This window comes from Balaenoptera borealis (genome assembly GCF_965194805.1).
Source record: "Balaenoptera borealis genome assembly, chromosome: 10".
Lineage (NCBI taxonomy): Eukaryota > Metazoa > Chordata > Mammalia > Artiodactyla > Balaenopteridae > Balaenoptera > Balaenoptera borealis.
The window spans coordinates 105777832-105800660 of record NC_138874.1 but is presented as its reverse complement, the minus strand read 5'-3'; the positions used below and the strand labels follow the sequence as shown (position 1 = coordinate 105800660).

General features: G+C 47.1%; 1 protein-coding gene across 14 annotated transcripts in view; it reads right to left on the bottom strand.

The window, feature by feature from the left end:
* The window catches only part of LOC309636274 (uncharacterized protein), a 114732-nt gene that overhangs the window by 80126 nt on the left and 11777 nt on the right, over positions 1 to 22829 (bottom strand). For 10 of the 14 annotated variants that reach the window (XR_014249357.1, XR_014249358.1, XR_014249359.1 and 7 more), the window contains exon 4: positions 11975 to 12098. Coding sequence is in view for 4 of the 14 variants with exons in the window: in XM_082408663.1 (XP_082264789.1) it covers positions 11975 to 12098 (124 nt within the window). In the remaining 10 variants the exon portion in view is untranslated. Of the gene's footprint in view, positions 1 to 27; positions 10374 to 11974; positions 12099 to 14963; positions 22136 to 22829 lie in introns of those variants that run through there. The other 4 variants (XR_014249365.1, XR_014249366.1, XM_082408666.1 and 1 more) reach the window with 3 other exon arrangements.

The following is a 22829-nucleotide window of genomic DNA, read 5'->3' as shown; positions in this document are numbered from 1 at the left end:
GAGAGCCAGCAATCAACATATAAAAAAGAACAGCAAGCAAACACAAACAAACAAGAAAATTGCAGACTCTGTCTCAAGCTGGGAAGGAAACAAACCAGAAAAAGCAATGGAAAGTAAGAGGGAGTGGGAGCAGACAGGGTGCTTTCCGTGGGTGATCAGGGAAGGCCTCTCTGAGGAGGTGACTTTTAAGCTAAACCTGGAAGATGAGAAGCAGCCAGTGAGCTGAGGGCCACGTGGGACCAGCAGAGCCTGGACCTGCACCAGGAGGTTCAAGAGACCTCAGGCTGCCTCCTGTCTAGTTGCTCTGACAACCCTGCAAGTTTGGCTTCGTCTTCCATCACACAGACACGCACACTGGGGCTCAGAGAGGTTGAGTAACTTGATCAAGACCACACAGCTAACAGCAGTGGAGCAAGATTTTAATACAGGACCATCTAGCCCAAACCTCTGCTCTTAGCAGCGACCTCATTTGATTTGACTCGATTGATTTATCAGCCACCAGCACTGGTAACTCAATTTACACTGAGTCAGTTAGTGAACGAGTTAGTTGTGTATCTATACATTTTTATTCATACGCAGCCTCATTCCAAAGAGAGTTTAAAACCCTAGATTCTCTGTACCTGCTGGAGTTTCCTTCAGATAGAGTCCTCTGCTCTGACTGGATTGGTGGTACAGAAATCCACGAGGATTCTTCCCAGGGTGCAAGTTCAGACTTCTTAAGAAATTCTCACAGACAAAGGTGCCCAACAAGATGCTTAGGAACCATGCCACCCTCTGTCAGGAGCTGCAGGTCTCCCTACAGCCGGAGCTTCACAATATGTGTTCCCCCAGGACGCTGTCATTCAATCTGCAAAAGGTCCTACACACACCTGGAAACTCAAGCCTCCCTTTTCCAGGCCAAAAACCAAACAAATAAAAATCCTCTCGCCTCTTCTGGTGACGCAGCAAATGCCCCTGGAGAGTCAAGTTGGGCATGTGTGCTCGTCTCCTCCTCCCATCTCCGTTGCCATCATTTTGAACATAGATGTCATCGTGGAAGCGTCCCGTCCCCCTCCCAGCCCTGACTTGAGCTGCACAGGGTGAAAGCAGTCCAGGGTCGCAGGAAAATGCTTTCAAACCTTGCTCATTTCAAAACCTGCTGGTTGATGAAATCCATTGCAATGGCTTCGATGAAGTGCAGGGAAATCGGTCACTCCCTGAATTGCCAAGTCCACCAAAAATAGGTACGTTAAGTTACATCATCGCCACACAGGACCTGACTTACTCAACGAGGTGTGCAATTTGGGGGCTCTTGTAGGTAATTTGCCAGCTGAAAAAAATGGGCTGCCGTTCAGGGAGCCCTTATTAGCCAAGAATAACCGCCATCACATGTTCAGCCTTCCAGGCGAGGGGAACTCTTCTCTGCCCCTTACCATATCATCTCAGTAATTCTCACAAGATCTCTGCCGAGGGGAGAGGTGGGTATTATCGCCGTCACTATTTTACAGAAAGGAAACCAAGGCACAGAGTGCCTGTACCATTTATCTGAGGTCCCCAGCTAGAAAGAAGTAGGGACTGGATTCAAGCTTCTAACTGCTCACTGAGCTGGGTCTCGTCCAGTGAGATGGCCGTGCAAAGTCATAGGAGGGGGGTTACAGCCCATTCCTCGTGCAAAAATCAGAACCTCGTATCCAGCGGTCACTATGGACCAGGAAAGATGGAAATGGTGGAGATGACATAGCAGGTGGTTTTCAGATTCCAGTTTCACTTCTATGCATGCAAAAACCATGCACAGCAAAAAAAAAGTTGGGGGCTAGACATGGGTAGCAGAGATTAGAGATGATGTTACAAATCTGCAATTATGGGGCTTGGGCTAGCAGCTGCCCCACCTCTAATTGCCACGTCATTTGCAGGGTGACAGGACTCAGTTCCCCAGACCTTCAGGGGACGTCGAGCCACATCCAGCAGGCGACCTTCCAGGAGGCAGCGCTGCGTCCATGGGCACTGCCAGAGCCTCTACCCCCGGGCTCCTGAACACCCAGCTCCCAAAGGAAACACCTCCCCCAGGCAGCCTTTGTTATTTTGGCTGGCAAGGCGTAAATTCAGTGAGGAGCTCTGGAGGAAAGATGAAGTTTACTTTCCCCCAGAAAGGCAGTTTCAAGAAGTCGCATTTTCAAGGTAGAAATTGGTTATCCCTGTAGTGACACAGCATTTTGTCGCCTGTTAGCTCTGAGGGAGATTGAGGGGAGAGACACACAGGCTGGCTCCCACCCTCCGCCCCGGCCCCAGGCAGCCAGGAGGCTGGAGACCCTGGGCTCTGTCTCTGCCCTGCTCACTGCCGTCAGCAGTGGGGGGAAACAGACCATACATTCCCTGGGGGACACTCAGCTGGACACGTAAGGACGTCAGCTTAGAGCCCACGTGAAAAACCATAGGCTCCTGGGTGCGTGTGGTCCAAAGGGAACCTGGGGATAGTCCAGCTCAGCGCTGCCCAAAAGAAATGGAATGTGGGCCATACATGTCATTTTACATTTCCTAATAGCCATAGTAAAAAATTAACTAAATTCGTAAAAAAAACCAGGTAAAATTAATTTTACTACAAGATTTAACCTATCAAAAATATTATCACCACAGCCTGCAATCAATATAAAAATTAGAGATATTTTACATCCTTTTTTTATATAAATTTATTTATATATTTGTTTATTTTTGGCTGTGTTGGGTCTTCGTTGCAGTGCACGGGCTTCTCACTGCAGTGGCTTCTCTTGTTGCGGAGCACAGGCTCTAGGCACACAGGCTTCAGTAGTTGTGGCACGTAGGCTCAGTAGTTGTGTCTCGCGGGCTCTAGAGCGCAGGCTCAGTAGTTGTGGCACACGGGCTTAGTTGCTCCGCGGCATGTGGGATCTTCCCGTACCAGGGATTGAACCCGTGTCCCTTGCATTGGCAGGCAGATTCTTAACCACTGCGCCACCAGGGAAGCCCACATCCTCTTTTTGTATACTAAGTTTTTGTGTGTTTTACACTCATAGTTAATCTGCATTTGGGCTCAGCCACATTGCAAATGCTCAATAGCCACACGTGTCCAGTGGCCACCACATAGGACAACATGGAGCACATTGCTCCATCTGGGTTGTCACATACCTTCTCCAGCATCCCCCTGCCCCCAAGGAACCAACTAGCTCCCTGCTACCCAAGTGTGGTCATAGGGCAGCATCAGTATCACCTGGAGCTCACCAGAAATACGGAACCTCAGGCCCCATCCAGAACCTATGTAAATCAGAAGTCAACTGTTAACGATCTCTCCAGGTAATTGTTTTGCACGAGACACTCTGAGAAGCCAGTTGCCTCCTCTTAAATACTTCCAGTGGCAGGGGACTCACTAGCCCATCCCCAAGGAAGTGCATGCCATCTTTAACTGGTTCTAATGATTAGAAAAACATTTATCCTTCCTTTATTGAGTACTCTCTATGAGCTGGGCACTGTGCTAAGTGTATCACATGAATTATCTCATTTAAGCCCAGCACTGCCCTGTGAGATGGGGGCTAATTATGGCTCTTTTTATAGATGAAAAAACAGAGGTCCCACAAACGCAAATAACTTACCCCAGATCTCAAGGCTAGCCGGTCTGTCTCAGGACCTGTTTTCTTAGCCACTCACTACACCAGGACTTCCTTGTACCCTCTGCCTGCTGGCACCACCTGCAACCTACCCAGAGGCAATTCGGAGCCCAGGAGATTTTGCCATCTTCATAGTAAAGGAAGGTGTTGTTTGTACTCAAGAGAGACAGTCTTCAGTACCATGGCTTTACATTTTTGTGAGTTTCATTTATTACCGATTTCATTTCTTTTCATTCAATATTTCATTTACTGTGTGAATAAACTCTGTTGGTATCTACCTAATCAGCATTTCCTTTCCTCATCAAAGTTTAGAACAAGTATAGAAATGGGCAACTAAGCAAATAGGCAGAAGTTAATAAAAGTCATATGATGTCTTTAGATAGCTCAGGGGTTCCTGGTTTCCAATTAAATAAGGTACACGGTTAGAGCAATTATGTAAAGTACACATATTATGTGAGGGACCCCAATTATACAAGGTTCACAGATGGGTACTGCACTGAGGAAGCTATTGAACTTGCCACAAAATGTCACGAGGAAGCAAGCATGATGGGAATATGGTCAGATGGGGGAAGAAGTGGAGAGCAGCGAGCGAACTGCGAAGGAGTTTTACTCCTTAACTGTTGTGGGTTAGTAAACCCCACAGACCAGAAGAACAATGCTTTCCATCTGTCTTTCCACTAACGGCCCGGAGTTGCTGACTGCACAGTAGAGGGTTGAATATTGATACGGAACTTATGCTGTTGTTTTGGAAATAAACAATACTCTCAATTCAAAAGTAAAGTCATTTGTCTTGAATAGTAATGGAGATCATTGGAAGAGACACTGCAATTTGGGGTAAGGAATTTTACACTTTTTCAGTGACTACCATATTCTTCAACATTCTGGAAAATCAAGAATTATTGCGTGTTTGAGAAAGAGTCGGGCATGGAAGCAGTAGGGGTGGGGAGTGAATAAAAGGAGGAAGGAGGAATTAAAATCAAAGGAAATCAAGTGGCACTAACCGGAGACCCTATACATCAAATCTGCATAAATGAAATACCTTTCTGCCTCTCTGTTTCCACATCACATGAAATGCCTGACTGATTTCCTCCAAATTTAGAAAGTATATTTGAGTGGTCAACCAAGATAGCTGCTGTATGGTACACACAGCATTCACTTGGGTGGTTCCAAGGGATCTGGGAGAAAGAGACAGTCGTCCTCCTGAGCAGCTGTTAGTAACCAGATCTTTTTCACTATCAGTTGATTAAGAAATGTCAAACACATCAAGATGCCACAAACAGAGAAAACAAACAGTAGTTTCAAACACGAGTCCTGATTTAAAGTCCTAACAGCAGACCATCTGAACTGCAGCCCATAATTTATGATCTAGATCCTCTGACATGGGCATTTCTACTTGGCTACAGGCACCGGTTGATTTAAAGATGGTTCATGATTATCCAGCACAGTCTGGGGACTACAGCAGCGTGTGAAATACACCCCAACACAGCCACTGGTGCCTTTGGAAGCAGCCCACGCTCCACGGTCACTGGCCTTCCTTTCCTTCATCAAACAGTCTGTGTCCACGTAAGGTGTCCTTCTGCAGGACAGGGTCTCCAGAATAAGTGAGATTCTGGTCGACAGGAAGCCGTGCTTGGTTAATGTGCAACAGATTCTCTGGGACAGATTCAAACTTTGTCACCATCACACCCTCAGGGCCGAGGACAACGCTTAGCTCCCAGTGGGCACCCAGTACAAATCTGTCAACTGACCTCAGTCCCGTGTGCTGAAGCTCTTCATTTATAGTGTAGTGATCACAGCAGCTAACATTTATTAGAGGTTTATTTTGTCCCAGACATCACGCTAAACACTACTAACATCGCCCCACGGAACACCCCACCCGCATGATGAGACTGTGACCATTTCTACCTTAGACACAAGGAGACCAAGATGCCAGAAAATTCAGTAGCATGTCCAATGCCTCCTGACGGTAGGTGGCAAGACCAGGATTTGAACCCAGATCAGCTAACTTCCTTGTTTGGAATCACGTCACTCTAATGCTTCATTTTAATTTTCATCCTGGACATCCAGAAGTCCACAGTAACCCAAAATGCTCCTTCTCAGGGAGAAGGAAAAGGAAGGACCTTCTGCAGCAGGGACCGCCACCTTTGACACGCCTCTTGGACAGCTTCATTGGAGGGCCCAGGCATTCACTCATTTTGAATTTGAAAGTCCTTTGGGGACACCGGGGATAGAAGGATGAATAGGTTGTGGTTCCTGCTCTCCAGGAGACACAGGCTACTCGTGGAGGCGGGGAGGGAAGAAGAGACTGACGATGTCGATGCAACGTGGCACTGAAGCAGACTTCTGCTCAACACCGCCAAGCTGGCACTGAGCAGGGTGGGGACACTGCAGACCCCGCCACCCAGCAGCTTACAATCTGTCTGTCCCTAAACAGCCTAGACGCTGGGCAGTCCACACTTGAGCCCAAGTGCAGGGTCAAGACCAAATGTGTTGGAGGCGTGCGGAGGGGGTGAGATCATTGCGAGTTGAGGTCATTGCCACTCTCCAGGAAATGAAAGCAAAAACAGCCCTGACAGATGCCCTGAGTGTCCCTGTCACTTCTAAATGTTTCCCTGGAGAGGTTATTTAGGAGAGCTGGGATGGTAATGCCTGCCATGGCCACATCTGTACAGCAGCCGCAGGCTAAGGACTCCCCATGGCTGCCTTTAAGCTTCCATGGTCCCACGTTGGTGAGACAACCTCAGGAGAAGACCATCTAAGTCAAGGGTGCACAAGGCTGGACCCAGGTTAGTGGCCCCGGGGGTTGCTGAGAGTCAGCAAGTTTGAATAAGCTGCTTGAACTTGGCTCTGACTTTGAATAACACATATGAGCTGCTTTAACACTCCAAAGGGTAACTTGTAATGGAAGTAGCCTGGAGCTCTTTCTCCAGGAGGGCCACAAGGGCATACCCTCTTCTCAGAGGCCTGACTAAGGCTCTGGGGAGTTCTCCCAGCCTTCACTGAACCAAATTTCCAAAGTGCTCTGTAATTAATGCCTCCCAGAAGAGATTCTCTTCTCGTCACTGAGAAAAGAAAAATAAAAGCATTCCTGCAACTCTTTTATACCTTGGGCAGAACAGAATCATTTTTAGCCATCTCCAATAAAGTACCATGATGTGAGTAATAACAGAGGCCAGTATTTTACAGGACGGCCCATCAAAGGCCCTTCAAGCACGCTCACCACTTTTAAAACGCAGAGGTAGAGTCAGCATAGAGTTTGCAAGAGACATTATTGCTATTAATAGAAGAGTTTGGGTTTCTCTATGGAATTTCTGCAAGAGAATAGCTGGTTTAGTCTTTGTGGCACCTAGTATGGAGCCCCTTAAGTATAAACTGCTGCTACACAATTCATGGATTTATTCATTCACTCACCAAATATTTATTGAGCACCTACTAAGTGCAAGACACTCAGAGAGATGCTGGAGAAAACTGACAAAGTCTCTGCTCTCATGGAGGTGGCATTCTTGTGGAGTAAACAGACACAAATAAAATGATAAGATACATTTTCAAAATATAACTTGGGATAGATGCTGAGCAAAGAATGGGAACAAGAAGTGACTCATATTAAGGGAAAGGTATATTATGGGCTCAGGCTCCAGAAGGACCTCACTACAGAGGGAACCTTCATACTGCATCCAGAAAGGAGGTAGCCTTGCAAAGGGCAGAAGATCTTACAAGTTTGTGCAAATGTTCTGGGGCAGGATGGAGCACAGCTGAATTGGAGAAGCCGAGAGAGAAGCCATGGGATGCAGTGTAATGAGTGAGGGGGGAGGGACTGGAGGAGTGGGCGGGGCCAAGCCAGGTGCTCCGCTCTCTGAAGGCGGCCCGTCTTCTCCAATCTTCTACCGGCTTCACTTAGCAACTCAACACAACAGACCAGTGCCTGGCTCCTCTCCCTCTCCCTTACTTAGTGCTCCAGGAGCGCTATCCTGAGGTGTAAAAGGAAAAACCAACACACTCTGGCCACCCTCTGCTTTGTTCCAGCAGTTTCCACAGTGAGGACGAAGCAGGCTCCGTAAAAAGCGTGTGGGTGACGGTCCTGCAGCACGCGTTCTCCCACCCCATCGAGTCAGCCCGGGTTGGCTGAGCTCAGGACGCTGCCTCAGTCGTTGATAATAATTGTTGCATTAATTGGTGCTGTCCAGACCAGACAGAACGTAAAAGATCCCACTGTGTCCAATAATTAATGTTTTTCCGCCACTGCAACGCCATTAATAAGGGGCTCTTCCAAGAAATGAGTAATTGGCTGGCGGGGCATCATTAGGGCATTTATAGATAAGCTTTGGTCTGGAGACATAGAGGAAAGCTGATTATGTTTATTTAGACTCTATTATCTATTGCTAATGTGTTATCCTGTGTTCCAATCGTCCCCATTCTCTGGGTCCTAATGATACAGGGCACACTCACAATGTGATTTCAATGACCTGCAACATGGCTTTCTCTCCACTGCAGGAGAGAGGGGGGGACCGAAGGGAGGTTCTGCTGGCTCCCGCGCACCCGCCGTGAACCTCCCCTTTCCGCTGAGAAATTTAGAGCCAGGCTCTCGGAAGTACCAGAAAGAGAGTTTCTCCTAATTAAACCTCAGAGGACTGGAAGTTTCTTGGGTTTGTGATTATCTGAAGGGTTTTTGAAAATGTAAATCTGGTTGGGGAAACACTGCTTTGAAATATAGAGGGAGGAAGAGGCAGCTTGGGTTTGAGATGCTCTCTAGGTGGTAACAAGCAATGAAGCCTCAGAGACTGAGAAAATCTGGCAGAAACACACATCTTACTAGACATGCAGACGTGCTTACAAGTGTTCTCTGGACCCTGGGAAGTGGACGCGGGAGCATGAGTGGCTGATTTTTCTCCCAGAAACCTTTGATGCATTTGTTCTTTGCTAGAATTTTCAGAAGAGATTTCTTATGTTTCGTAAAAAAGTATAGATACGTACAACAGTGTGAATGGACTTAATGCCACTAGATTATACAGTTAAAAATTATTTAAACAATAAATTGTATGTTATATATATTTTACCACAATAAAAACAATTACCAGGAGAATAAATAGAATAATACATTTTATAAGCAGAATTTAAAAGCATAAGGAAGAATTAGGGCTCTAACTTTGCAAATGTAATATATCTAATATTAATTTCAGAAACCAAATAGACTTCTAAATGGTCTCTTCTGAGTATGAAACTACCCTCGAGTTAATTTTTAAAAACCTTAAAATTACCTATAGTAATTCAAGACAATTAATTTGTCAATTGAATGAGCTGGATTCGGGATTGCAGAGTGAACTCAATCTTATATATTTTTACAATTTGCTATTTTCACTGGTTCTGTGAACAGTTCTTTATCCACTCCTGACTGTAATCTCACATAGGTTCCATAGCTTTCTCTGTGACTCTTATAAATAAAGTACCCAGGCCTATTACATTTTTTTTTTAATGTAGCTAAGTAAATCCTTTTCACTTATCTATTTTTTATATGGTAATGTGTATATGTTAATCCCATACTCCTAATTTATCGCTCCCCCCCTTTCCCCTGTGATAACCATAAGTTTGTTTTCTACGTCTGTGAGTCTGTTTCTGTCTTGTAAACAAGGTCATTTACTATATAGCACAGGAAATTATATTCAATATCTTGCGATAACCTATAACGGAAAAGAATCTGAATACCAGATCACTTTACTGTACACCTGAAACTAACACAATATTGTAAATCAACTATACTTCAATAAAAATTTTTTAAGTGTAGCTATATGTGTATGTGCATCTACACTCTATACACATCACCCCCGTTCACATCTCTTACTGCATTGGGTGGTGGGGAAAATGTGGGATTAGGAGGCTGGAAACCTGGGTTCAAGTTCAGGCTCTGCCCATGTCCCATGGTCTGTGATACCTCGTCCAGCCTCAATTTCCACACCTGTGAGATGAGGACCCGCTCATGTGCACTTGGCAGGGGTTTTTCTTGGGAAGAAGTGAGATGACGTCTGTGGAGGAGGCCACGGGGCACTGGCAGAGATGAAACAAACTCCTCAAATATCCATCTCTCTCCATCTGCCCTTGCATGTGTGAAAGTATCTGATACTCATGGGTGTCTACAGCCCCGCTCAGCCTTCCCTGTGAAGGACACACTTGGGATCCCTGACCTGTCTCTGGTTTTGAAATGAGCTCCCAGAAAGTTGACCTGTGCACAAATGTGTGATGTAACTTTGCAAATTAAGTGCGTAATGCTTTTAGGAAAGCGCTGCCCTTTCCTCGCCTGCACCCCACCCCTGGGACCAGGTAATTTGTGGGCACATCTGTTGCAGGTGTTGGGGAATATTCTCAGAGATGTTCTTAGATCCTGGCCTGGGGTCTAAAGGTGGAGAAGCTGACTCCTGGGACACAGGGATGCCTGCAACATCGGTCAGGTAACAGGATCGAGGCAGGAAGGCCTGCGGGCAGCGGTGGGCCTGGGCAGGGTGAGTGGGCAGCTCGGCAACCAGGGAAACCACAAAGAACTGCTCGCAGGGGCAGGAAAAGGAGACAGGTACCCCCAACCCGAACACACACATACACCCCTCTTTATCAGATATCACTTACTGGATGTTACCTGGTCCAGGCAAGCAACTTAACCCCTCTCGGCCTCGGCGATCTCATTTGTATGGGAGGCGTACAGACCTGCTTAGCTCATGGGCCGAGGTTGCTCTGGCTGGTAGCACTTTAATTTACAGAGTGCCTGCTGGGCACCCGGCATTGTGCCAGGTGCTGGAAGGAGAGGGATGGAAGATCAAAGAGAAAAAGAGGAGGCGTAATCATCACTCTTGCCTGAAAGAACCCATCACTCTTCTTAAAATCTTGCCGTGGCTCCTCATTTTTCTTAGCATAAAATCCAAACCCTGTATCAAGATCCACATAAGACTTTGGGATCCAGCCCTGGGACCTCTCTCAGCCAATATTTTCTAATGTTCCTTTGCTATCCTGAAACAGCATTCAGGGGTGATATAATTTATCTACACACAAGATGTTTTAATCAATATATTAATATATTAACTTTCATATGGGGGGGAAGAAGTAATTCGTATCAAAACAAGATGCATTTCAATTGGAAAGTTCTCTGACACGGCTTCACTAATCAACACAAGGACGTGTGTTTGTGTAAAATCATAGTGAATGCCACAACTAGAAACACAGACTTGACAACAACAGGGGTGTTGTTTTGGAGACTCAGATACCAAGAGTGATGTTGCCATGGGTGACATGATTTTCCCAACATGGCGAACACCGCTTGGTAATATTCCAAACAAAACACAGAGCAATCATCCCTTAATTTATATAGTAGCTCCATTCCTAGAAAATTCAATATATATAATTAACACTGTGCTAAAATTACTTTCTGTTTATATGAATTAGAGAGTTATGTCCAGGCTCGGATCATTAGAAATTGGCTTTTCACCTACATGAATATCTACTGGGACATCCTAAAATCTGCAGGACCCAGATCAGCCCATCTTTGTGTAGGACTGTTAGATGCACTGACTGAAGTCTTGCACCCTTGGTGCCTACTCACTACATATATGGCGCCTCCCTCCCAACAAATATCCCAAACAAACTCGAGGCAATATCACCCCCTCTTGGGAACCACGGATCTAGCCCCTGCCTACCTCTCCAGCCCTCGTCTTCTCCTACCCTCCTCCTGTTTACGGTGCTCTCGGCCACACAGCTTCAGCTTTTGTCCTTTCCTCCAACACATCAAAGGGCCTTTGCACATGCTGTTCCCTCCACCAGGAGTGCTCTTGCCCAGCTGTTCACATGGCAACCTTCTTCTCCGTGTCTCTGCTCACATAACATTTTCAGGAGAGCGGCTTTCCCTAGCCACCTGATCTACAGGAGCACACATTCCCAGCCCAGCTAGTCTCAGTTATGCCACCCTGTTCTTGCCCCTCAGGACACACATCACGCCTAGACTTTTTTCTAGGTTGTCTTCTCCACCAGGGTCAGCACACTTTTCTAAAAGGGCCAGAGAGCAAATATTTCAGGCTTTGCCAGCCGTTATGGTCTCAGTCACAACAACTCAACTCTGCCCTGTATCACTCAAAGGCAGTCACACACAATATGTAAACAAATGGGCATGGCTGTGCACCAATAAAATTTTATTTACAAAACAGGCAGAGGCTAGATTTGGCCCTTGGGCAGTAGTTGGCCAGTCCCTGAACTGGACTATCAGCTCCTTGTTGTCTGGTTTAGTCTTGAATTCTTTTTGTCTCACACAGTGTGGGCCGTATGGTAAGAATGGAATGAATGTATGTTGAAGAAATGAGTTTGTCCAGCTGGAATGAGGAACAACAGAAAACACAAGAAAGACCTACCTATTCTTAGCGCCGATGGAAGCGTTTCCACGTTGGCCGCACACCCAGCACCGTAAGAGTCCTGAGAAGGGAGGGCAGGAGAATTCAGGGAGGGCTTCCTGGAGGAAGTGGCCCTGAACAGCAGCTGAAAGAAAGATGGGATTTGGACTACGGTAGTCATGGCACTCACTTGTTCAGTCATCAATTCATTCACTCACTCAGGGACATTTGTTGAGCGTCCTATCAGCTGCTGACAACACAAAGTTGAGAACACGCAGTGCTCCTCGGGCAGGAGACTTTGATCCTGTTGTCAGGACAGTCTGGGGATTCGAAGGATGCTGTGGACCAGTCACACTTCTGGGTGCCTCATGCACAGGCGAGACCAGGGTCACATCTGAGCATGGCTCAGTAGTGCCCCAACTGGACGTTTATCCCACTGACCATCCACGTCATCCAACCCCACTGTGCCGCGCTTGTGAAATCAGTGCACCTGTCCTCAGCATGGCCCCGAACCCTCATCCTCCCACCCAACCCAGTCTCAGGGCCCCGGGCCTCTGCCCTCCCTCACCCTGATCACAGCCCGCGCCCAGAGCCTCCATCACACAGCTGCATAATCATATGCTCTTCCCAGGAAGGGATGCTGTACTTGCGGGTCTTCAGACAGAGGCCTGGGGGGATTCTGAGCAGTGGTGCCCCTGGGCCATCAGAGCTCCATCCCCCAGGCAGTTTTAAGTAACTGGGGTGGGACATTTCAGCAGCTTGATGGGTACATTGAGACCTTGAGTGACAATTCTTTGATCTTTTAAGAAATTATTTGAAATTCTTTTTTAAAAAGAGTCAAGGTTATCCCCTGCTCTCCCCTCTTGGTTGCCTTCCCTCCAAAGCTCAAGGCCTCGAACCTCCTGCAAACCTCATCTGCTTTTCTTTCTCTCTTTGCTTTGGCTTCTCAGACATTCAGAGCCAAATATGTAGCAGCCCAAAGCATCTGAACCCTAGTGGTGGACGTGTTGCATAGTAAGTCCTCCCTTGAACAGATTTTGCTGTCTTATTTCCCCTCACCTTGGATTTCTGGTCGATTTTTGAAGTGGTAATGACTGCATGTCTGTAGGCCAACTCAAATCCTTCAAGGGATGAGCCAGGTACCCTTTGTGTACAAATAATCATAATTTCAGAATGTTCTCCCTATCTCCCCTCCCCCTCCAACGCTGAACCCATTTTATTAATATTGAGCTTAATTATTTTGAAGTTTAGATTAATTTAAACAACTCAATTTATTATAAGCATTTCAAAAATACTACATTTTCTACCTGCTAGTGAGGGGTAAAAATAGATAAATGAGTTTCTCAACACAGTGTTGATACTATGCCATAAAAACAAACAAGGAAACATTCCCTGCAGGAACTCTATACCGTGACCCTCTTCTGGTCTTAATCTCAGCTCTGTACCCTCGGGGTGACCCTGATTTAATGTGCCATGTAGGGCAGCCCCATAGCATTACTGCAGGGAACGCCCCAGGGAGAGTTGGGGACCACAGCCCAGAAGCTACAAAGGGTCACAAAAAAAAAATCTCCAAGTGGAGCGACTAAGAGCCCAGCTTTGAGACAGAAGGACCCTTCACTCATTCCTCTGTTTGTTGGCCCATTCAATAAAGCAAGTACCTTTTGGGCTCGGGCTCCTTGCTGAGCACTGAGGAAACAGGTAAAAAGATGGAAAGTTTGTGCCCCCCCGGACCTACCCTCAGAGTGGGGTGAGACCACAATAAACAAGGGAGCTACCAAGTAAACAAGGTCATCCCAAATTGTGTTCATGTAACAGTGAGCTGAGGGTGGGGAGAGGTGGACACATTAAGAAAGGTCTCTCCGAGGAGGTGACATCTGAGCCACCACGAGGAGGGCACTGAAAGCAAGTCAAAGAAAACAACAGCAAAGGTCCAGAGCAGTAAAACGTGGATGTGGAAGGTGCAGAAGTGTAGAGGCCAGTGAGGCTTCCTGCCTCCACTTAGGTTTTAGGGTGGAGAGGCGGCCCTCTGGATGCCGGGAAAACTGTCCAGCATCCCCACAAATGTGCCGAGGGGGACAAGACAATGTCACTCCCTTCACAAGAGAGGAGAAGAAGAGGACAAAACATTGATCTCAACAAGTGGGAGAATAAAACAAAGAACAAACAAAGGGGGGGGGGTAAAAGAAGCTGGGGATCCTCTTTTTCTAGAATGAACCAGTGGCTCTCTTGCAAGTGGGCACTGCTGGATGTGAGACGAGACCCAGGGGGTTGTCTGTCATCCCCTGCAATTCCAAGGGTCTGGAGACCCCAGGCCTCCCTGCCAGGACCAAGCCTGGTGGTTCTGTGTCGTTACAGTGGCATTCAGAGGACCATGATGCTGTGTTGAGCATCACTGATGATCTTTTATTAGCTGACAAACTAAAGCACTTTCCTCTCTGCACCTGTCTTGAGACAATGCTGTTCTGGGCCCACCTTGAAGAGAGACGAATCCCCTCGATAAACAGCAAGGGTTTCTTCCCCCCCAACAAGTGGGCAACACTCTCAAACCCTTCCGAAAATAGTCACCCATGTCCAGCAATCTCGGGGCCTGCTGGCGACATCTAAACACCAGGATCACGCAGCAAGAAGCGGGGAAGGCACAAAACTACCTCGCCACCTTTTTAATGAGCAAAATCCTCTGGCTGCTGTCAGGGCCCTCAGAGACCAGCTATTAATGAGCGCTTAGAAGAGATTGTGCCTGTTTTATACGTGTACGGTGGCCTGGGAGAGACACTTCAACTTCCATTTTACATCCGCTGCCATGTTCCAGTGTCTCCTCAAGGGCAGGAAAACATTTGGCAAATTTTGTCTTTAAAGAGACACGTTCAAAGAGAGCGTTCCCTCCCCGCAGCCACATTCTATATGTGAGCACTTTTCAATTTTCAAAGTATATATTTAGATTATGCATATGAAAATCTGAGCGGCGCCGGTGGGCAGCAGGGCCTCAGCTGCACTCAGCTCTTCCTGCTTCTTGGGGCTTCTGGTTTTGTCCTCGGACTCAGTGGCTTCCCTCACTGAACTGGGGATGGGTGCCAGGATTGCGGACTGCCTATGTTTTGTTCCTATTTACAGACCCTGGTCCTAGATGGCAGATGATGTGGGTTATAAGTTGATGGGCTGAGATGTGGGAATGGGGGCTGGATCAGAGTGTGAGCCAGGTGGAGTCCTGGCAGGAGGCGTGACTGGCAGAGCCCACGTGGGGGGGCAGGTGATGGGGCTGGATCCCTGCGGTAACTGTGCAGGGTCTTTCCAAGATGAGAGGAGGGTCTTGAGGAGAAAGAAGGAGGACGTGGAGATAAGAAAGGACTTCTGAGGACAGCAGATGCTTGGAGGTGTCGATGACCACCCTGTTGTCACAAGGAGCCATCGTCTGCAATGGGGAGTGAGCATGAAGGCTGGCGATGCACCAGGTGGCCTCGTGGTACGACGGAAAACACAGCTACCAGCTCTTGCACTGACCAGCTGTCCTAGTCAGCTCGGACTACTATAACAGAAGTACAGACTGAGGGTTTAAACAACACACTTAGTTCTCACAGTCCTGGAGCCTAGAAGATCAGGGTGCTGGGACAGTCAGTGTCCAGTGAGAGCTCTTTTCCTGGCTTGCAGATGGCCACCTTCTCACTGTGTCCTCACCTGTCAGAGAGAGAGCTCTGCAATCTTCATCCCCTTATAAGGGCACTAATCCCATTATGGGGCTCCACCCTCATGACCTCATCTAAACCTAATTACCTCCCAAAGGTCCACCTCCTAATACCATCACATTGGGGGTTAGGGTTACAACATATGAATTAGAGAGTGTGAGGTGGGAAGGGGGGAGACACACATTCAGTCCATAGCACCAGCTGTGTGATCTTGGGCAAGTTGCTTAGCCTCTCTGAGCCTCTACTTTTCATCAGTAAAATGGGATCATAATCCCTCCCCCTGTTGTGAGGATAACATGACCTGCCACATGTACAGTGCCTGGGACATGGGTGGAGCTGGCTCAGTGGTGTCTGTGTTTGTTTCTACAGCCCAGTAATCATCTGAATCCTCCAGAACAGGATACCAATCCTCCAGTCAACCTCAGAAGACCTGAAGAATAAATGTGTCACGAACAGGAGAAATAAAACGTATCCATATTTTGAAAGGGGACCATGAGGGATGAAAGTCGCTGACAGTGTGAATTACTATTGATTTCATCATCGCTGCCATCCCCGGAACAAACAGCCCCAGAAAGCACAGTGGTTCCAATCCTAGGCCTGTGGCATCCCAGGGCATTTCCAATTATCTCCAAGTACGTTACAAAACTCGGACCAAAGCTAACTTGAGTTTTCTCTAATTCAAAAAGTCACCATTCTCAGTCATCAGCACTTTGGCAAGTAGGAGAGGTGCCACGGAATCGTGCCACGGCAGAGTCTGCCTGCTGCTTCTCCCATTACTCCTCACTCACGAGCCTCTATATTCTTGAGGTAGCCATATGCCCAGTTGAAGATTCTGCTTCCCAGCCTCTCTCACATCTAGGTATGGCCACGTGACTAAGACTGGCCACTGAAACAAGAGAAACTCATAGGGAAGGACTTGAGGGAAGGTTCTTTGAACGGGAGAAAAGATGACAGGAGAAAGACCCCTTTGCTTTACCCTCTTCCTTCATTCTTGCTACCTGGAATGTGGACACAATGACTGGAGTTGCAGCAGGCATCTTGAAAAACTGAGGATGGAAGCCAAGTATTGGGAATGGCAGAGCAGGAAGAGAGACATAGCCTGGGCCCCAGATGATCATGAAGCCACCACACCAGCCTACCCAGGACATCTTGTACATCAGAGGGGAAACCTTTATGCCTTTAAGGCACTGTTACTGGAGTTTTCTGTTGGCTGCAGCTGGACCTAATCCTAACATATATATTGAGTTACTAGAGTCTGATGACTGTGCAGAAGGGAAGCTCTGGGTCCCTGGCTCCCAACCCATTCTTGGCAGGAAACAGGCGGGGGAGGGAGCAGAAGGGGGCAGAACATCATGGTGCCGGATGAGCATCCAACAGCGTCTTCTTGCTAGTGCCCACTGGTCTTGGCTAGCGCTAGGCCCCAGGTGAGTGATCCATCCCTCCCTGTTTCACCTTCTAGAGAACTCCAGCCTAAGCCCAAATCCAATGTGGGGGCAGGGTGCTGCCACAGGAAGAGGATATAAGTCAAAATAAACCCTGATTCAAGTCCTACCTTTGAACCTTAACAGCCGTGTAACTTTGGGCAAACCACTTAACCCTTGAGCCTCAACTTCTTTCTCTGAAAAATGGGAGTTACAGTAATGCCTACCCCAAAGGGCTCCATGGATAATGTAAATAAAGTACCTGGAATTCAGCCCTTAGGAATGCTGGTTGTGATTATACAGATTAGTTATGAATGGATATTATTATTTTCAGAGAGAGGTCTTGGGGCAATGGCACATCCTTTCTTCATAAAGCCAGGAGGTAGGGAGGCTTTAGCCAATGACATCGCTGTCTTTCTTCCTAGGTGAGGTACAATCAGCTTGAGTGCCACGAAGGTTGATCCTGACCGTCTGAGAACTGGAAAGAGGACAGGACTGGTGGCGGGGGAGACCCAGCTCCTGTTACTGGCTTCACCACTAACTAGCTGTGTGACCTCAAGCTAGTCACCATCTCTTTCTGAGCCTCACCCATGAAATGAGGATGCCGGACTCCACCTCTGAGACCCCTTCTAGCATAGAAGTGCAGTGACCCCATGAACACAGGGCAGCTTGAGGACCAGGATCAAAAGAGTCAGTCCACCTGCTGTACTTCTACCTGTGTTGATTTTGCCCCCAGCTTCCTCAGACCCACCAGTCATTCACAATGTTCTTTCCTATTGAATTCCTGTCGTATCAAGGGCCTGATTCTGGACGAAGTGTCATTTCTACAGACACTGAGACTAGATCTCAGGACTGGAGCAAGGAGAGATTTGAGAGCATCGTTTGCCTCACTTTCTGCAAACTTGATGTAAAAATTCAGATGTGCAAAGCCAATAAACTGTAAGATTGTTGGTTTGTAAAAGAATCATCAAGAAGCGTAAATAATCTTGCTCATCTGTGTCTCACTCACATGATGGGAAGGAAGTTATGCTGAGTCCTCAGCTATCGAGCTTGAGACCCTAACCATGCATTTAACATCCATCATTAATTCAATCCTTTCCATAAGACTTCCACCAGGTAAGCACCCCCATTCTCATATTGCCAACAGGATAGAGAGACGGCGAAGTTACATATTTTGCTTAAGTTAAGGCCACGCAGACAATAAATGGTTGAACCAGGATCAAAATCTCGATCTAATCTAGGTTGTCACCATAGAACCATATTCTTAAGGCCTGAAAGAGAAACAGCACAAAGTGGGGTGATGCCAGAAGACAACTGGCTGGCTGTGTGACCTTGGGACAGTTGAGGAATCTCTCTCTGCCTGCTTTTTCTCATGTATCAAAAGTGGGCGTTGGATAGATCAGAGCCCCATTCTACAGAGTGGTGCCTGTTGGTAGATCTCCAAGCTGCCAGGCTGCCCCCACCCCACTCCATACTCAATATATATCAGGGCTGCCAAGGCGAGAGCAGGTAGTCATGGAAGTGATGCCCTGCTTGGGAATCTCCCAATGGACAGAAGGCTGGGGACCTTGACTTCACACATCTTCCCTTCCCTGCCCATCTCCAGCACCCCATGGGTGTCTCCACTGGGTCTTCAAACCCAGGCAGGTGTGCCTACAAACCTGAATGTATAACACTTGGGATCTGTGGGAAGGCCTCTCTAAACGTCCATCCCAAAATGTCCTGCTCTATTTACAGACTCTCTTCACCCAGTAGTCTCTTTAGGGGATGGGGGCCCCTCAATGGCACTAATGCTTACCTGCATCGGCCATGCAATGCCAAATGATGTAACAATTCCGTGGCATCCTATGAGACTTTTGCAACAGATGGCGTTGCTGTAAAATATTTAACAGGCTGACAATTGACACTCGAACTCTTTTGGATTCTCCAATGAATCTGATGCCCACATGTTGCCAAAAGCATTTATTGTCTCATAATTTGATTTGCTTTTTTCCATGCTGCTCCCAGTGCCTGCAAGTAGGGGCAAAATGGCTGATGCCTCCAGATGCCACAGAGGCTAATAAAGCTTGCTGTGCTCCCAGCATGCTCTCTGCTGTCAGCAACCGGCAATTAACTTAATAGGGTTCTTGAAACGGAGTCGATCCGGGAAGTGCGGCACGTGTTGACACTCTCCCGCTGATCCAGGCAGCCTCCCACCATTGACTTGCCGGGTCTGTTTGCTATTTGAATTATTTAGGAGCTTGTTATGTGAATTAAAAAGCAGCACTTTGCAGCATTAAGTCTAATATTTTATGATCTTCAATTGATTAGGTGGGCTTTCAGGATTACATGGAAATGTTAAGATAAAACACGCCTCTGACAGGCGGCTCTCGCCAGTCTGCTTTGCTTTTCAAAAACGTAGATGAAAACCCAAAAGGAGCCTGCCTCCTTTTTCCCCTCCAAGCGAGTCTTCTGGAACCTGTTTGCAGACCATCGAAGGGCTTTTCCACCCTGAGGATACCAGGTGCCCTGGGTTCTCAGGACAAAAAGGAGACTGGTCCCCCTTTCTCTACTTTGCTTTTGTCTCTTTCTTGGAACAAAGACACCAGTGATGACATGATGCCCAGAAGGACCACCTCCCAAGCCTGGGCCTGCAAAAGGAAAACCCTGCTGTGGGTTTCCAGCCATTCACTTGGACCAGGATGGGCACCACTGCCGCACCTGCCCTTGGCCAAGGGTGTGTGTAGCCCACGCCCCATGCAGCACCAAGTTTACAGAGTCCCAGGCTCCAGAGGACTTCCCCTGCCACAAGGTCCAATTCACACTTTCCTGCCCTACCAGCTGCCACCACTCTCTCCCCTGGCTGATGACAATAGTTTTCTCCTGGGATTTCCCCATCAGTCCCATTCCAATCCACCCTACACCCTGTAGCCAAGATATCTTTCTAAAACCCAGCTCTGGCTATGACACTTCCCTGCTCAAAACCCCTCAATGGCTCCCCATTGCCTCATCAATCTGGCCCCAGGCTCTCTTTCTAGCCTCATCTTCTGTTGTTCCCATATGAACCAGCCAAACTGAGCTATTTATTATTCTCAAAAAACACTCTCTGTTTTCTCAACTCTGAAGCTTTGCTCATGACGGTCACTTGGTTCATTAAACTTCCCTTCTTCACCTATGGAAAGTCTACTAGCCCTTGATAATGAAATGAGTAAATAAAAGTATACAATATAGAGCTTCCTATGTTCCAAGCACTTGACGTATTATTATTTAATCCTCAATAATCCTTTAAGGTCGGTACCTTTATTATCTCCATTTTATACATGGCAAAATGGAGGTTCAGAGAAATTAGGTAACTTCCTCAAAGTCACTCAGCTAGCTGGAATTCAAATCCAGGCAGACCAGGCTCATCTAATTCCACTTCCTTGGTAAAGCCATCCCTGCCCGTACCTGAGTGCCTTCTTTCTCCTCTGAAGTTTGCAGCATCTATCCTTTCCAGGGCACTGACTTATTCAGGTTGCAGGTAGAGATACACAGCTCTCTTCTCTCCCAGGATGCCAACGCCATGGGACAGTCTGGGTCTCCCTTGTACCACAGCAGGGCGCAGGGTCAGACTTTGCACATAGTAGGTGTTGACTCAGCAGGCTGTCAACCTGACCGCAGGCTGGTTCCCCACCCAAAGCCATGACCCCTGGAAGAGTATTCACCTGGTCCCTACTGCACTTTCCCAGTGGCAGAGGAGGCATTGCAAGGTGCCGAGTGAAGGTGCAAGTTCTAAAGAAAGAGTGACTTGAATTTGAATCTGGGCACCACCTTTTTTAACCATGAAACCTTGGGGAAAAGAGACCATTCACCTCACTGAGGCTTGGTTTTTCTCACCTATAAAATGGAAATAATAGTAGTCCCCTCTCCATAAAGAAATTATTAAAATTAAATGAAATATTTCATAAAAAACTCTTATGATACACAGTTCCCAGCACGTGGTAAGGGCTCAGGAAAGCATAGCTATTATTACCGTTGGATTGACCCCAGTTGGAGTCTTAAATCCGCCTCCTGCAGCTCTGTGATGCTAGGTCTGGCATCTCTACACCTCTACACACGGGCTACTTAAAACTCACCTCACAGGATTATGGAGAAGTTAAAGAAATAACAGGAGGTCTGGAAAGGAACAGACATTCAGTATCTTAAGATCATTATTATTTTTAATTATAAACTTCACCCAAGCTGAGGATTTTTTTTTTTTCCAGAACACCATAAAGATGGCCCCTGATCCCTAAAATCAACAATCCTGTGCAAAAAAAATGACATCTGCTACACCCTGACCCTGCAGCTGGCTCTAAGGAGAAAGGGGAGGGATGCAGCCCAGCCTGGCCTCCAGGGGGCGCTCGATTTAATGGGGAAGCCAGCAGGCAAGGAGCCCATCTCATCTGAGGCAGAAGGAGGGCAGGGATGGGGTGGGGGGCGGGCTGAACCAAGTCTCAGGGGCTCAGCTGAGAGGAGCCGCTGCCTGATCCTGTGACCTGTGACCCATCGGATGTGGTGGACGAGCCATGAGGAGGAAAGCAGGCACTTTGCCAACTGTAGCGGGAAGGAGAGTGTCTGTATGATTAGCAATGCCCTCTCAGGAGACCTCTGCCCAGAGGGGGGAGGCTGACAGTATAATCTCTTAGTAAGGAGTTGTCCTCAAAACCTCTCTGCTATAGGGAGGCCCTGAAGCCAGGAAGTTGCTCTCAGGAATTATCTCACCACCATCACTAATAACAACTGCTGGGTCTGGTTCTTTAAGGCAGTAAGGTTCTGAACTTGGGTCATATAGATGAGCTTAAGGAGGATGGGGACCAGGAAGACCCTAAAATACATGCCAAATCTTGTATAAATATATGCAGGTATATATACTAGGTACAGGTTCTATAATATTCTGTATTTGTCAGGATAGGCTAACTGCTACCTGCAGTAACAAATAACCCCTAAATCTCAATGGTTTTAATACATATGTCCCAGTGCAAGCACACTGATAAGGAGTAGGCAGTGAAGGGCAGGGTTCTGCTGGCCGGGGCTCCACCGTCTTCAACATGTGGGCATCTAAGATCACCCTGAGCCACATTCTGTTGGCAGGTGGAGGAGAAAATGAGCATGAAAGACCTTATAAGAAATTTTAGGGCCCAGGTCTGGAAGTAGAATAGGTTACTCTTGCCTACATTCCATTGGCCAAAACTCAGTCACATGAGGCCTCTACCACAAAGGGTGTTGGTAATTGTAGTCTTCCTGTGTCCCCAGGAGGGAAGGAAACTGGTTTGGAGAACACATCTCATAGCCTTGGAAAGGCACTTGTACAGAGGGGGAAAAAAGGGGCAGGGAATGAAGAAGATTGGTAAGTACCATTTGCTTTATGTACATTATCCACTTAATTCTCATTATTAATAATAGGTTTTTAAATTTTATATACATTTTATAGAGAAGAAAACTGGAACTCAGAAGACTCAGAAGACTAAGTCACTTACATAGGATCACACAGTAGTGAGTGTTCTGGCCCAGAATACACCTCAGGTTTCTCTCTTGTCAACATACAGCTTTAAAGGCATCCCATTTTACGACTTTTGCATATTAATGTATTTTGAGTGGGAAGGCAGACGTGAATGGAGAAGATAATTTTGAGCTGGTATTTTTTGGGTCAGCTATCATTTATTGACTGCTTACTCTATGACAGATACCATGTATTGAATAATTAACTCCCAGTAACCCTCTGAGCTACATCCAGCTATTACTATCCCAGGTTTATGAATGAGGAAATGGAAGCAC